The sequence below is a fragment of the Felis catus genome, chromosome B3 (genome assembly GCF_018350175.1).
Source record: "Felis catus isolate Fca126 chromosome B3, F.catus_Fca126_mat1.0, whole genome shotgun sequence".
Lineage (NCBI taxonomy): Eukaryota > Metazoa > Chordata > Mammalia > Carnivora > Felidae > Felis > Felis catus.
This window is the reverse complement of record NC_058373.1, coordinates 64487283-64500890: the sequence shown is the minus strand read 5'-3', so window position 1 is coordinate 64500890 and position 13608 is coordinate 64487283. Positions and strand designations below refer to the sequence as shown.

The following is a 13608-nucleotide window of genomic DNA, read 5'->3' as shown; positions in this document are numbered from 1 at the left end:
ATTTAGGGAAATGAATCCTAAGGAAATATTACCACTGCACCAAGATGTATGTATAAAGTGGTGCATTGCAATGTATATAACAAAATGGAAGCAGTCTAAATGTCCATAATTAGAGTATTGCTTACAGGATAGATGACCCACACATATTGAACTAATTTGCAACCATTTCAGAGCACAAGGTGTGTCGTTCCATATTGACATGGTAAGAGATCTGTGGTATATTGTGAAGTTAGAAAAAGTGTATCCACTGCATGGATAGACTGTCTACAATACAAATGGAACCGTAATATACGTAGGATAGGAACAAATACACATGCACTAAGAAGTCTGGAAGGATCTATGTCAAATAATAGGTGCTATTCCATGGGGTTGGAATTATGGGAAGAATTTTTTGCATACTTTGAACTTTTATAGTTACTAAACTTATTTTTTGGGGGGGTGAAGAGTGTTTCGTGTACGAGTTCTTGTTCTCCTTTTTTTTTCTCCTGTTAACACATATCTACTCCCAAGAGTCTATATTAATATCATATGATCTGATTTGTGGATGTTTGCATATTACAGATTATTTATATGATACTCACTATATACAGGCATAATTGTAAGCTCTAGGGATAAGATGTAGGTAAAGTCTTCCATTACTAGCTCATGGGAGAACTATAAATAAAAGAATGCTTAGAATACAGGGTGGTAGATAGAAGTATTTTTGAGGAACTTTAGAAGGAGGGAATGATTATCTTGGGAGTGGGTCAACAAAGACTTTTAAGAGTTTATACCTGACATTATAAAGAGTTTTTCTTGTGGAAAAGTTGAAAGCATTGTGGGCAAAGGAAATGATATGTACAAAGAATCAGAAGTGTGAAATGTCAGGTCGTGAGAAACAAGTAGATCAGTATTTCTGAAACCAAGAGATTTGAGGATGAAATAATATTAGGAGCCATGGTAAAGTAACAAACCTGTGCATTTATTTGTTAGTTTTTTTTGTTCATTCTCAGAATTTCTTATTTGCAGAAAGAAAATAACTATGTAATTTTTAGCAAGACTTATCCATCATAGAAATTAAATACTATATATATATGAGTGAAAGTTGTGATGATGTCTGGGCTTGGTGAGGATATGGAACATTGTTTCTGGGTATGTGAATTGTTAGAACCACCTTGGAAACTAGGTGGTTGGTTTTTTTTTAATTTTTTAAAATTTATATCCAAGTTAGTTAGCATACAGTGCAGTAATGATTTCAAGAGTAGAATCCAGTAATTCATCCCCTGCATGTAACACCCAGTGCTCATCCCAACAAGTGTCCTCCTTAATACCCCTTGCCCATTTAGCCCATCCCCTCACCCAAAACTCCTCCGGCAACCCTGTTTGTTCTCTGTATTTAAGAGTCTCTTATGTTTTGTCCCCCTCCCTGTTTTTGTATTATTTTTGCTTCCCTTCCCTTATGTTCATCTGTTTTGTATCTTAAATTCCACATATGAGTGAAGTCATACGATAATTGTCTTTCTCTAATTTCCCTAAGCATAATATACTCTAGTTCCATCCATGTTGTTGTAAATGGCATGGTTTCATTCTTTTTGATTGCCGAGTAGTAATATTCCATTGTGTGTACACACACACACACACACACACACACACACACACACACACACACACCACATCTTCTTTATCCATTCATCAGTTGCAGGACATTTGGGCTCTTTCCATACTTGGTTGATAGCACTGCTATAAACATGGGGGTGCATGTGCTCCTTTGAAACAGCACACCTGTATCCCTTGGGTAAATGCCTAGTAGTGCAATTGCTGGCTTGTAGGGTAGTTCTATTTTTAATTTTTTGAGGAACCTCCATACTGTTTTCCAGAGTGGCTGTACCAGTTTGCATTTCCACCAGCAGTGCAAAAGAGATACTCTTTCTCTGCATCTTCACCAACATCTGTTGTTGCCTGAGATGTTAATTGTAGCCATTCTGACAGGTGTGAGGTGGTATCTCATTGTGGTTTTGATTTGTATTTCTCTGATGATGAGTGATGTTGAGCATCTTCTCATATGTCTGTTTGCAATCTGGATGTCTTCTTTGGAGAAGTGTCTATTCATGTCTGTTGCCCATTTTTTCCCTGGATTATTTGTTTTTTGGATGTTGAGTTTAGTAAGTTCTTTACAGATTTGGGATACAACCCTTTATTTGATATGTCATTTGCAAATATCTTCTCCCATTCCTTTGGTTGCCTTTTAGTTTTGCTGATTGGGAAACTCATTTTTATTATGTAAACTAGAATGTATGTAGGTGTGTCCTGTGATCCACCATTTTCATTCCTGGATATTTACCAGAAAAACTCTTGCACATATATACCATGAAGCCTTTAAAAATATTCTTAGCAACATTGTTTGAAATAGCAAAAAAATTAACTGTTTCATTTTAGGCTAGTTATTTAATCTCTGAGCTTTACTTTCTTCATATGGAGTAGAGAGATAATAATACTATCTACTTTGAAGAATTGCTGTGAGGATTTAGATAAGCTAACTCAAAGTACTTGGGACAATATCTGATACTAAATATGTGTTAGTTACCATTGCTACACAGAAGTGAAGACTTGTGAGCTATATTGCTATACATGTCAACATGAATAGGTTTCACACACAAAAAATGAAGTCTTGTATAGCATCGTATCAGTCAAATAAAATTCAAAAGCATCTGTAATTAAATATTGTTCAGCGATGACACTTGCATGATAAAAACTTCAGAATATGAAAAGTGTTTTCCTGCTGGTGATCAAAGTAGGACATGAAAATGTGGAAAAACATGTACCACTTATTTGTTGTGTTGGTTATATTCTCTTTCTTTCTTAAGTAACAAATATACACATTCGTGTCATTATTTATATCGTGTATGTATAGTCCTTTATATAAAGTATTTCCTTTGGAAATGTCAACAGTTCAGGGTATATCCTTATGTAGTATTGATAAAATTTTTAAATATCCATCCATTCTATCAGATAAATGGGATCATGTCATACTGACAGTTCTGTACCTAGCTTTTTTCATTTAGCAGTATCTTGTGAGTAATGTGTAAGACCTTTTTTATGGCTGTATAGCATTCCACCTATATATATAATACTTTTTAACCAGTCCTCTGCTGATAATAACCATAGGATGTTTTCTTTTGGGTTTTTTCCCTCTTTTTTGTTTAAAAATAGTACTACCATGCTTTGTGTGTGTATCTGTATGTACAGTCACTTTCTCAAAGAATTGTATTCCCACCAGTGCTGTAACAGTATACCTCTTTCTCCATACCCTTGCCAGCATAGAGTATTTTTATCTATCTTTTCTAGTCTGTAAAAAAATTGGCATTATATTTTTATGGCTTTAATTAGGAATGAAGTTCAGTCTTTTCCTATAGTTATTGCACATTTTTCCCCTATGAAATAAAATTAAACTGTATCTTGTATGTCAGTGTTTTTTGGGAGTAGTGAGCCCATTTCTACAGATTCATGTAAATTATATTTCTTATGAAAGTGTTCCTCAGACAATGCTGATTTTCTTCCCCTCTACTCCAGTATGTGTAGGACCCCCCCAACAGAGCTTTGATAATTGGAAATCTTAGAAGGGTTATGAATAGAAAAGCCAGTAGATGTGCATGAATACCCTTACCCACGGCTGGAAATGAGGAGATCAGTTAAAAGGCTACTGAAAAAGATAGCAAAAAAGAACATGGCTTGCATGAGAGACAATAGATTTGAAAGATAACCAGAAGGTGAACTTGGAAAAAATTGGGAAGAGTTTTTTTTAATTGACAAAAAGATATTTTGCATGAATCCAGAAGGGTTTGGGGCAAGTGTTGAAGAATGTCTCTCAGTTTGGTAGTTGAATTATTTAAATATTTTGATAGAATACATTTATATTTCAAAGCATTACAATTATATATCACAGACAAGGGAGAAAATATATACCTAGATTTTTAAGAGTAATTTTGGTCAACATAAAAGTAAACAAGCTCTAGAAACACTGAAAAATTACTCCTGATCATACTATCAAGGAGAGGTGTTAACATTCATCTTATATGCTTTTAATCTTTTATGGTTATGATAATACCATAAACAGAGTTTTATATATTGTCTTTTTAACACTAAACATTTCCCTATATAGTGGATATTGTTTATAAGCCTAATTTCAAAATGGCCACTCAGTATTCCATTAAGTGGGCATACCATAGTTTATATAACCATTTCCTCATTTTGGGACATTAGGGTTCTTTCTCCATTTTAATGTTGAGAGTAATCTGAGATGGGGCGCCTGGGTGGCTTAGTTGGTTAAGTGTCCAACTTCGGCTCAGGTTTGTGAGTTTGAGCCCTGCGTCAGTCTCTCTGCTGACCGCTTGGAGCCTAGAGCCTTGCTTCAATTCTGTCTCTTCTCTCTACCCCTCCCTCGCTCTCACTCTGTCTCTTTCTCTCTCAAAAGTAAAATAAACATTTAAGAATAAAAAAAGAAAAAAAACTAATTCTGAGAAAAATACTTTGCGCCTAAAGCTTCTTCCATTTAGTACTTTTTTTTTCTTTGCTGGATTCAAGAATTTGTCAAAACGTTGGGATGTTTTAAAAGATCTGATACATTTTACTAAAATTGCTTTTCAGAAATTATTCTTCCAGACTTTACTCCTGGGTGTGGAATCAGCAATGAATAAGAATTACCATTTTACTTATCACCACTTTTTTTTTGACTTTGTCAGTATACATCTAAATTTATAACTTGCTGAAGGAGATATAATTAAGTAGTAGGAAAATACTGTTTAGGATTCTATAAAAATGTTTTAGTTTGTTTTTCACAATTCCTGGATAATGTGTTTCTTGTAGATTGTAGACTCTATTTTCATACATTGAGGATTGGTGTGTGGGGGGGATTGTTTTTATCATATTAATTAAGCAGAAGATGCTTTAGTTACTTAGTTATTTTATTAACCAAGATCCATTTAGGTGCGTAGTTGTAAATTCAGTGTGTGATGTGAAATATGTCTAGTTAGTAGGTTGATTTCAGCTCTTTTGGTAAACATTTTTAAGTAGAACTAAATCATTTGTTACCCAAACAATAAACACATTTTTATTTATTTAATATGAAATAATCAGCACTCTTTGTAGTTCCCTTTAAGAAATAAGTGTATTCTTAATCAAAATGAAATGTGTCACTGCTTAATTTACAGAATATAAGCAGAATTAACCCAAGTCAAAAGTAAAATACTTGGGTTATATAACTATACTATATAACTATATAACTTATGTTTGTTCAGATATGGATTTTTCAGTAGGCTTTATTTTATTTTACAAATCTTAAATGATTCAATTAGATTGGAATTCAGTAAAAGCATCCTGATCCAAATAGTTGTCATCATTAGAAGCAAAATTACTTAATTACTACTGATATTATTCTACTGCCTCCTCCTCTTCCTACTACTACAATAATAATTCAAGCTTGTGTATAGTTTTTAATATATTGAGTATCTCTGGTAACTCCAAAGTTACTAATACAAATCTACCCAATTTATAATAAAATGATAATTTAGGGAAGTTAGTTGCTTACATTTTATACCTTGGTTGGATGAGACAAGTTTCCAACTTAGGCCCTTTATCTAAGCCTTCTCCCGACCCCTTTATTTTCTTCTATTCATTTTGCTTACAATTTAGGAGAATTTTTTGGATCATTTATTTTCAGAACTGCCTGGAACATGTAATAAATATATTACTTGATTTTTTTTTTTTTTTTTACTGTTTCCAGTTTTGATCGTGCATTTTGATAGAATGTTTGCTGGCTACTATTTAGCCAGCTCCTTTCCAATAATTAATTTAGCATTAACTGTCATAACACATTGGGACAACTATAATGAAAGTTAGCTAAAAAGAACCATTAACTGGGTTTGGCATACTTAGTTTTAAGTGGCAGTACATTCATATATATATATATATATATATATATATATATATACACACACACACACACACACACACACACACATATACATGTATATATGTGTGTGTATATATATATATACATATATATCTATCTATATAGATATAGTGTGTGTGTGTGTATCTGTGTGTATTTAATATGTATTTATTTTTGAGAGAGACAGAGGATCTGTCAACTCAGAGCTCAATGTGGGACTCAAACTCAGCTGAAGTTGGACACTTAACCAAATGAGCCACCCAGGTGCCCTTCAAATACATTTTTAAAAGTTTACTTACTCCCTGATAAAAGAATAGCTTTTAGTTTTCAGAACACTTTCACATATATTATCTCACTAAATCCTTGACAATCCATATGATAAAATAGCAGAAGTATTAGAAGTATTTGGTAATTGAGAAAACGAAGTTCCATAGACATTAAATGTCACAAGGCTACTTTGTTCCAGAGTAAGGACTAGAATGTGCATTTATAAACTAAAATATCATAGATATTTTATGAATTTTACTGCCTAATTTTAGAGCACTAAATTTTTAAATCTTTTTTTTTAGAAAAATCTTTTAAAGGTTTATACCTTTAAGATTATTAGCCCTATAGTGATTACTCTGAATTGTTTTAGATTAACCCAATGAAAGTATTTCTGTCATTTTTATTTGGCTGTCACAATCTTTTCAAATAATTATACAATAACAGGGAAAGTAATGGCAAATAGTTGTCTCATTTCTTTAAAAAAGAAACAAATTATTTTTTCTAAAATTTTAAAAGCCTGTTATTATAGACTCTCATTGAGCATATCCCCTACCTAAGTCTCATGTGCATGATTTGAGTCTTTGTAGATAATCAGCAAGTTCGCGCTAATTAATTCTTTCATTCATTCAATAAGGTCATGGGATGTTGTTTTCTTTTATCCGCTGTATCGTACAACACAGGATAGTCCTTGGTACATGGTTTTTTCACTTGCAAAGTAACACTTTTATTGATTTGTATCTTCACTGTAACAATTTCTTCATTTTCTTTGTATGTTTATTACTTATTAAAAGCTTTGTTTTAATTGATTCTCTCTCTCTCTCTCTCTCTCTCTCTCTCTCTCTCTCTCTCTCTCTCATGGCATAGTTAGGCTTCTAGGTCTTCCTAAGTTATTTTCTATAAGAAATCATTGTTTTAGTTTGGGGAATTGCCATTTATAGTGATGGTGGTGGTACGTAAGATTTTCTAAATACTTGCTAGAGTGAACATTTCTTAGTTTGTTTTTCATATTTTGGCAACTAATGAATTTGGGGGATTATTTCCCATTAGGCAACTGAAGAGGATACTTCCAGTTCTCTAGTGAAAGATCATCTTTTCCAGCAAGAGACAGTTGTTACCAGTGAGCCTTATAGAATCTCAAGACCTTCTGCCTTTGAAGGTCTGGATGCCAGAAGAGTCTACTTACAAAGTCAAGCCAGTCAGGTGAGACCATTAAATAATTTTCAGTGTGTTATTCGTATGTATAGAAATTGGATGTACTAGAGAAGGACTTTAAGACCATGTGCCTTTACCAGACAAAATAAACAACAGAAATCTAGGCAAATATGATTTAATTGAACCATAAATTTTACTTTACATTTTTTGATGACAAAGGTGAAAAGGGAAAATGTGTTAGTTACATTTTCATTATCTGAAGGAAAAGGCATTTTATCCTCTTGGGAAGCATATGTTTCCCTATCATTACTCTACATAGAACTTCTCAGATGAGAGATACTACGAAAAATAGTCCTGAGCAAACATACCTGTGGCAAATACACTGATGAGTTTCATGGAGTTATTTCTTGTAGCTTAACCTCAGATACTAATAGTGTACTCCTAAATCAACTCAGACAAAAGTGTTTCCTTTGGGTACTCCGTATACAGTCTTCTAATTTTGAAGACTTGATCTAAAAATGAAACCTTAGTTATAGGATAGAACCCTATTTTTATGCCACTCACAAATGTTATTAAATCTGTCAGAAGACCATTCTTGACCCCATTTTTTTTAGTGATACGAACAGATGCTTTCATTCTTAAATAAGCATTTCTAACTGTTTCTCTGTGAACTCCTGTGGCTTAAACTATGCCCAGTATATGTGTACAAAATCAAAAGCCAATCAAAGTGATTTTTTTTAATGTTTTAAAATATTCTTCTTGATAGCTGTTTATAAGATGTATTAGTAACCAGTGGCATAGTGGCTATGCCTGAAGCCTACCCTGATTCTCATTTAAGAATTCCATTGTAACCTGAGGATCTCAAATCTGCAGCTTGTTCGGGAAGAAATTTGCATTGCATTTCCTCTTCTATTTGTCTAGAACACTTTTCCCCTAGATCTTCAGTTTGTTCCTCACGTTGTCACCTCTTTTGTGAACCCTTCCCTGGGTGCTCTAAATAAATAAAATAGCAATCTGTTTTGTTTTGTTTTGCTTTGTTTTGAGGGGGAGAATCTTTTTTTTTTTAATTTTTTTTAACGTTTTATTCATTTTTGAGACAGAGAGAGACAGAGCATGAACCGGGGGGGGGGGGGTCGGGGGGGTCAGAGAGAGAGGGAGACACAGAATCTGAAACAGGCTCCAGGCTCTGAGCTGTCAGCACAGAGCCTGACACGGGGCTCGAACTCACGGACCATGAAATCATGACCTGAGCCGAAGTTGGATGCTCAACTGACTAAGCCACCCAGGCACCCCGAGGGGGAGAATTTTAAGCAGGCTCTGTGCTGATTGTGGAGCTGTCATGGAGCATGATCCCACGACCCTGGGATCATGACCTGAGCCAAAATCGAGAGTCGGACACTCAACCAACTGAGCCACCCAGATGCCCCAAAATAGCAACTTTTCTATCACTATACCCTTACTCTGCTTTATTTTTCATGACACTTATCACTTCCTGACTTTATATATTTAATTTTCTATTTGTAACTTTTTGTTTGTTCCACAATATGTTCAGGAACCTGGAAGTTTCTTAATAGAATGAGCATCTAGTTAACATTTGTTGAATGAAAGAATGAATAAATGCTAACAGCATCGCCTTGGAAGCAAATGATATTTGACTCGGTTTATTCCTAGTCTTAACATCCATTATTGGGACCTTGATTAATTTAGGATCATTTGGTTTTGCAAGAAACAAATCCATTCGCACTAATTTAAGGAAAGAGGACTTTATTTTAATGACTCAGTGGCATTTCTCAGAATTCCTTTTAAGAATAAGTACAGGGAGGGGCGCCTGGGTGGCGCAGTCGGTTAAGCGTCCGACTTCAGCCAGGTCACGATCTCGCGGTCCGTGAGTTCGAGCCCCGCGTCGGGCTCTGGGCTGATGGCTCAGAGCCTGGAGCCTGTTTCCGATTCTGTGTCTCCCTCTCTCTCTGCCCCTCCCCCGTTCATGCTCTGTCTCTCTCTGTCCCAAAAATAAATAAACGTTGAAAAAGAATAAGTACAGGGTAAGACTTTTGAGATGCTAGGCATTAAGTAGCTTCTCTCTTTCCCCACTCCTGCTCCCCCTGTACCCTATTCACACATACTCCACATGATCATTTATCTATGTTTCTCTTTATATATTTGTTTCATTCTTTTGCACAATGGTCTAGACTATTTTTTTCCTCATTGATTAGTAGTATATTATGACTATCAATGTCAGGCTCAGCCCTTTAGACTACATGGCATTCCTATGTCCCTAACCAATTCCATATTCTTACAAGAAGGAAGCCAGTTGGCTTGGCTTAGGGCAGGGTTATATATTCTATATAGCTCTCCATTCCAAGGTTACAGGATGGGCAGCCAGATTAGGCAGAGAGGAGATAAAATGGTGCACACTCCATCTAACATTGCCACTTTTGGACAGAGCTCTTGTTCTAGCCTATCATATAAACTTATGGCTTCCCTTTGAGGCATGTGCCAGATCCTGGTTTAACCATAATTATGGCTGTTTGGGAGGAGACTGATTACTAATCATGGCAACCTTTTGAGGAATGAGATGTTTCTTTCTGCCTCGTGTAAATTTTAAGTTGTGAGTTTTACATTTCCTGCCTAAACTTGTTATTTTGCCACTTTCCAAAAGGTCTGTTTGCTTAATGGAACCACACTGGGCATTAGGGAAAAGTTGGATAGAAATTTCTACAACAATGGGTAAGATCTTGGGCTTTAGGCACAGGCAGATCTAGTTTTAAATTCTGGCCTTTTACTTTACTTACAGTTACAAAACTACTCAAGTTCTCCATCTTCCTGTTGCCTCAGATATAAATATCAACAAAAATAAAACTTATTTCCATAGTGTTATTCTAAGAGTTAAGGAAGATAATTCCCTCATAAATACATTGATATGTATGTCACATATATGCATGTGATAAATGTTAGAGCACCTATGATGTGCCAGGCCCTATTCTAAGCCCTGAGAATAGCTGTGAACAAGAACGATATGAACTGTAGCCTCATGAAGGATATAAATGCTAGGGAGGGAGATAGACAGTAAATAAGTTAAACCGGTAATATTTCAGGTAGTAATAGTGTTGTGAAACAAAGTAATGGGAAAGTAATGGGAAATAGAATAGTAGGAATACAGAGGAGGACTTCTGCAGATCTGTAAGATGATTGGGAAAATCCTCTGGGCAGCTCTTTGTATGGAGATATGAATAATATCAAAATAGAACATAACAGCCATATGAAAATCCAGGGGTGAGGGGCTGGATATCCAAGCAGCAGCTTGGTATTTCAGAGAAACAGGCTGATATAGCTTAGTTCAGTGAGTAAAAGTGGTAATATACTACAAATTACAGTTAGAGAACTTGGCAGGGTTTGGATAGTGTAGGCTATTGGGAGGAGTTGGAATTTTGTTCTGGTTTCAATGACAAGCAGTTGGAAGGCTTTTAATCTCTAATAAAGATCTCATTTCATTTTGGAAACATTATGGCTTCTATGTGGAGAATGGACAGTTGGAATGTGGTCATGAGTGGAATTAAGACCAATTTTGAAGGTTATTGTTTTCATCCAGTTAAAAGATTTTGGTGATTTGGACGAAATAGAAATGACGAGAAATGGTTAGGTAAGCGCAAATTCTGTTAGGTAAGAGCAAAGTCTGGAGGAAGACTTGGTAATAGATTAGAGTCAAGAATGCCTTCTGAGTTTGAGGTGCAAGTAGTTGAGTGAGACATGATGCCATTATCTGAGATAGAGAAGACTGGGGTGATTACCTCTGTCATCACCAGTGTAGTACCACGGCCCACTCCTGTAAGAAGACACAGAGTGGATGATTTGCCTAATGTAGGGGTTGTATGTTAGGACATGTAAGCTCTTATATTCTGAATGATGTATATCATGATTAAGTAAACTGTCATGATTATTTAGTGGTGGTAAAAGACATGTCTTGTCCTGACAGCTAAATTAAGTAGTAAAATAAAGTCAAGAAGAAGTAAATAAAAGCAGTATTTTAAAAGGTGATTAAAATTAAAATTTTAAGATGAAATTTGAACCAGAAACTGAGAAATTGAGGCTAAAATTATGGTAAATATTTCTTAACCAGTGAAGAATAGATGGAGTACGAAGACAGATTTCCAAAATTTGTGTGGATTAGGAAATTAAAAGTGTAAAAGTTAAAAGCAGCATAAAAAGGAAAACAGTAAAACAAGAACTAAAATCATTTAAAAGGGGTCAAATCTTAAAAGTACAGAGATGAGAGGAATAAACTTTTCTAAACATGGTGATTTGAAATAGTGTAAACATAAAAATTAAGAAAATATAATGGTAAGGGGCGCCTGGGTGGCTCAATTGGTTAAGCGTCTGACTTCGCCTCAGGTCATGATCTTGCAATTCGTGGGTTTGAGCCCCGTGTCAGGCTCTGTGCTGACAGCTCAGAGCCTGGAGCCTGCTTCAGATTCTGTCTCCCTCTCTCTCTGCCCCTCCCCCGCTCATGCTCTGTCTCTTTATGTCTCAAAAATAAATAAAGGTTAAAAAAAAAAGGAAAATGGTAAGATACTGTTTCTAATTTTGCTCCTACTGCTCGTTTTTAATGTGGAATAGATGTAGCTGAGGGAATAGTTACTGCATGTTGTTTTGTTGTTTATTTATGCTAAACAGACCATCAAGTCTAACTGGCATGGAATCTGACCTCTGGAATCTTGAGTTCCTTGAAAAGGGTGACATGTTTTCCTCAAGTAGAGAGCTGAGGAGACCCAGCAGAAGATCAGATCAGAACATTTCGATATTTCAGCCTTTGCCTCAGATTAGGACCAGTACTTGGCCAGTTCTCAGGTGTATGTGCACACAAACGCACACACAAAGATATGCTCTTGAGCATGTTGTGTTGTCTTTTGGAGAGAAGGGTATGCTAATAAGTCTGACTCGTGGGTTGTTGTGTTGATCTGGTTTAAGGACAAACCTAATTCCAGAGATAGCACTATAAACCTGTTAATTCATTTTGTTCTGAGTGAATTAAGCTCTCCGTAAACATTTGGCTTATTTGTGATATCAATAACGGACTCTGTAAGATAAAGGTGAAATACTAGCAAGCTTTAATGCTGTTAACAGTCCCAGTGGGAAAGAAAGGAAGGTTCCATGGCTACAGTAATTAAAGATTATAATTTCTTCATTCTCCAGGCACTGTGGGTCACTCAAAATTGTTTTCAGCAAGTCACAGTAACAGAATGGATTTTAAATATTTCCTGTGTAACTGAAGTTTAACTTTCCCCACTCAGCTCAGATTTTATAGCTCCTTTCTTTCACTTTCATGGTGGCCATTTTTTCAAACACAAGGGTTTTGTCATCTCTTACTTAGGTGTTTTTTTTTTTCCATCTCAGAAGAGAAGACTCTTGTTTCTTTGATAGTGTTTGTCTTAATTTGTTCTGTCAAACACTTGATTATCTCTGTTTCCCCAGTACCTACAACTGCAGTTTATACTGATACTCTCCATTTTTTCTCCTCTAATATCATGGTATATGAAGTAGGATAATGAAACCTGTTAGTATGTCTTACTCTTTTTTTTAAAACCTTTTAGTATTTCTGCCTGGTGTTTTTCATAAATAAAATCATTACTGAAAGCAATACTCAAATTTCTGAGAATCATTTTGCTTTTACTTTGGAAAGTGACTTTCATTCTAATATTTCGGATTACTTGTTAAAGTGTTACATGATTTTCATGTTTAATAATTTTATCTGACCTTTGTAATTGTCTTAGGAAATCAAGAAGACTTGAGATCTTATATTCTTTTGATGCTTTGCTAAATGCTTTTGATTCCAATATCTCATTTGAGCAGTAAATAAATAAAGATATTATCAGTGAAGGAATTCATGCATAGAATCATTAAGTACCTGAACAAAGTCACCACGTTAATATTTGTTAAATTATTAGAATTCTCAGGTTATTTACAAATGGTGTTTTTCCTCCTTCTGCCATCTTCTCGTCGTCTCTTTATTCTAGCTCAAGTTGGAAATATTTCATTTATAATAAATAGGCAGCTTTATGTTACATTACATCTAATAAGTATGGCTTGTTAATCCTTATCATAGTTTGTCCCTACTATATGCTGAGTACTGTTTAAAGCACTTACATAACTCATTAATCTTCACAACAGTCACTACAGCAAGCTGCCTCATTAGGGGGATAGACATTATCTATAGTTTATATACATGTTTTTTTCTAAGTTTACTATGAAATTTTAGAAGAAATGCA

At 35.0% G+C, this 13608-nt stretch overlaps 1 protein-coding gene across 1 annotated transcript in view; it reads left to right on the top strand.

Annotated features, from left to right (window-relative positions):
* SPRED1 (sprouty related EVH1 domain containing 1) overlaps positions 1-13608 on the top strand; it is a 139730-nt gene that overhangs the window by 109942 nt on the left and 16180 nt on the right. The window contains exon 5 of the mRNA XM_011283078.4: positions 7241-7393. Coding sequence (XP_011281380.1) covers positions 7241-7393 — 153 coding nt within the window. The remainder of the gene's footprint in view (positions 1-7240; positions 7394-13608) is intronic.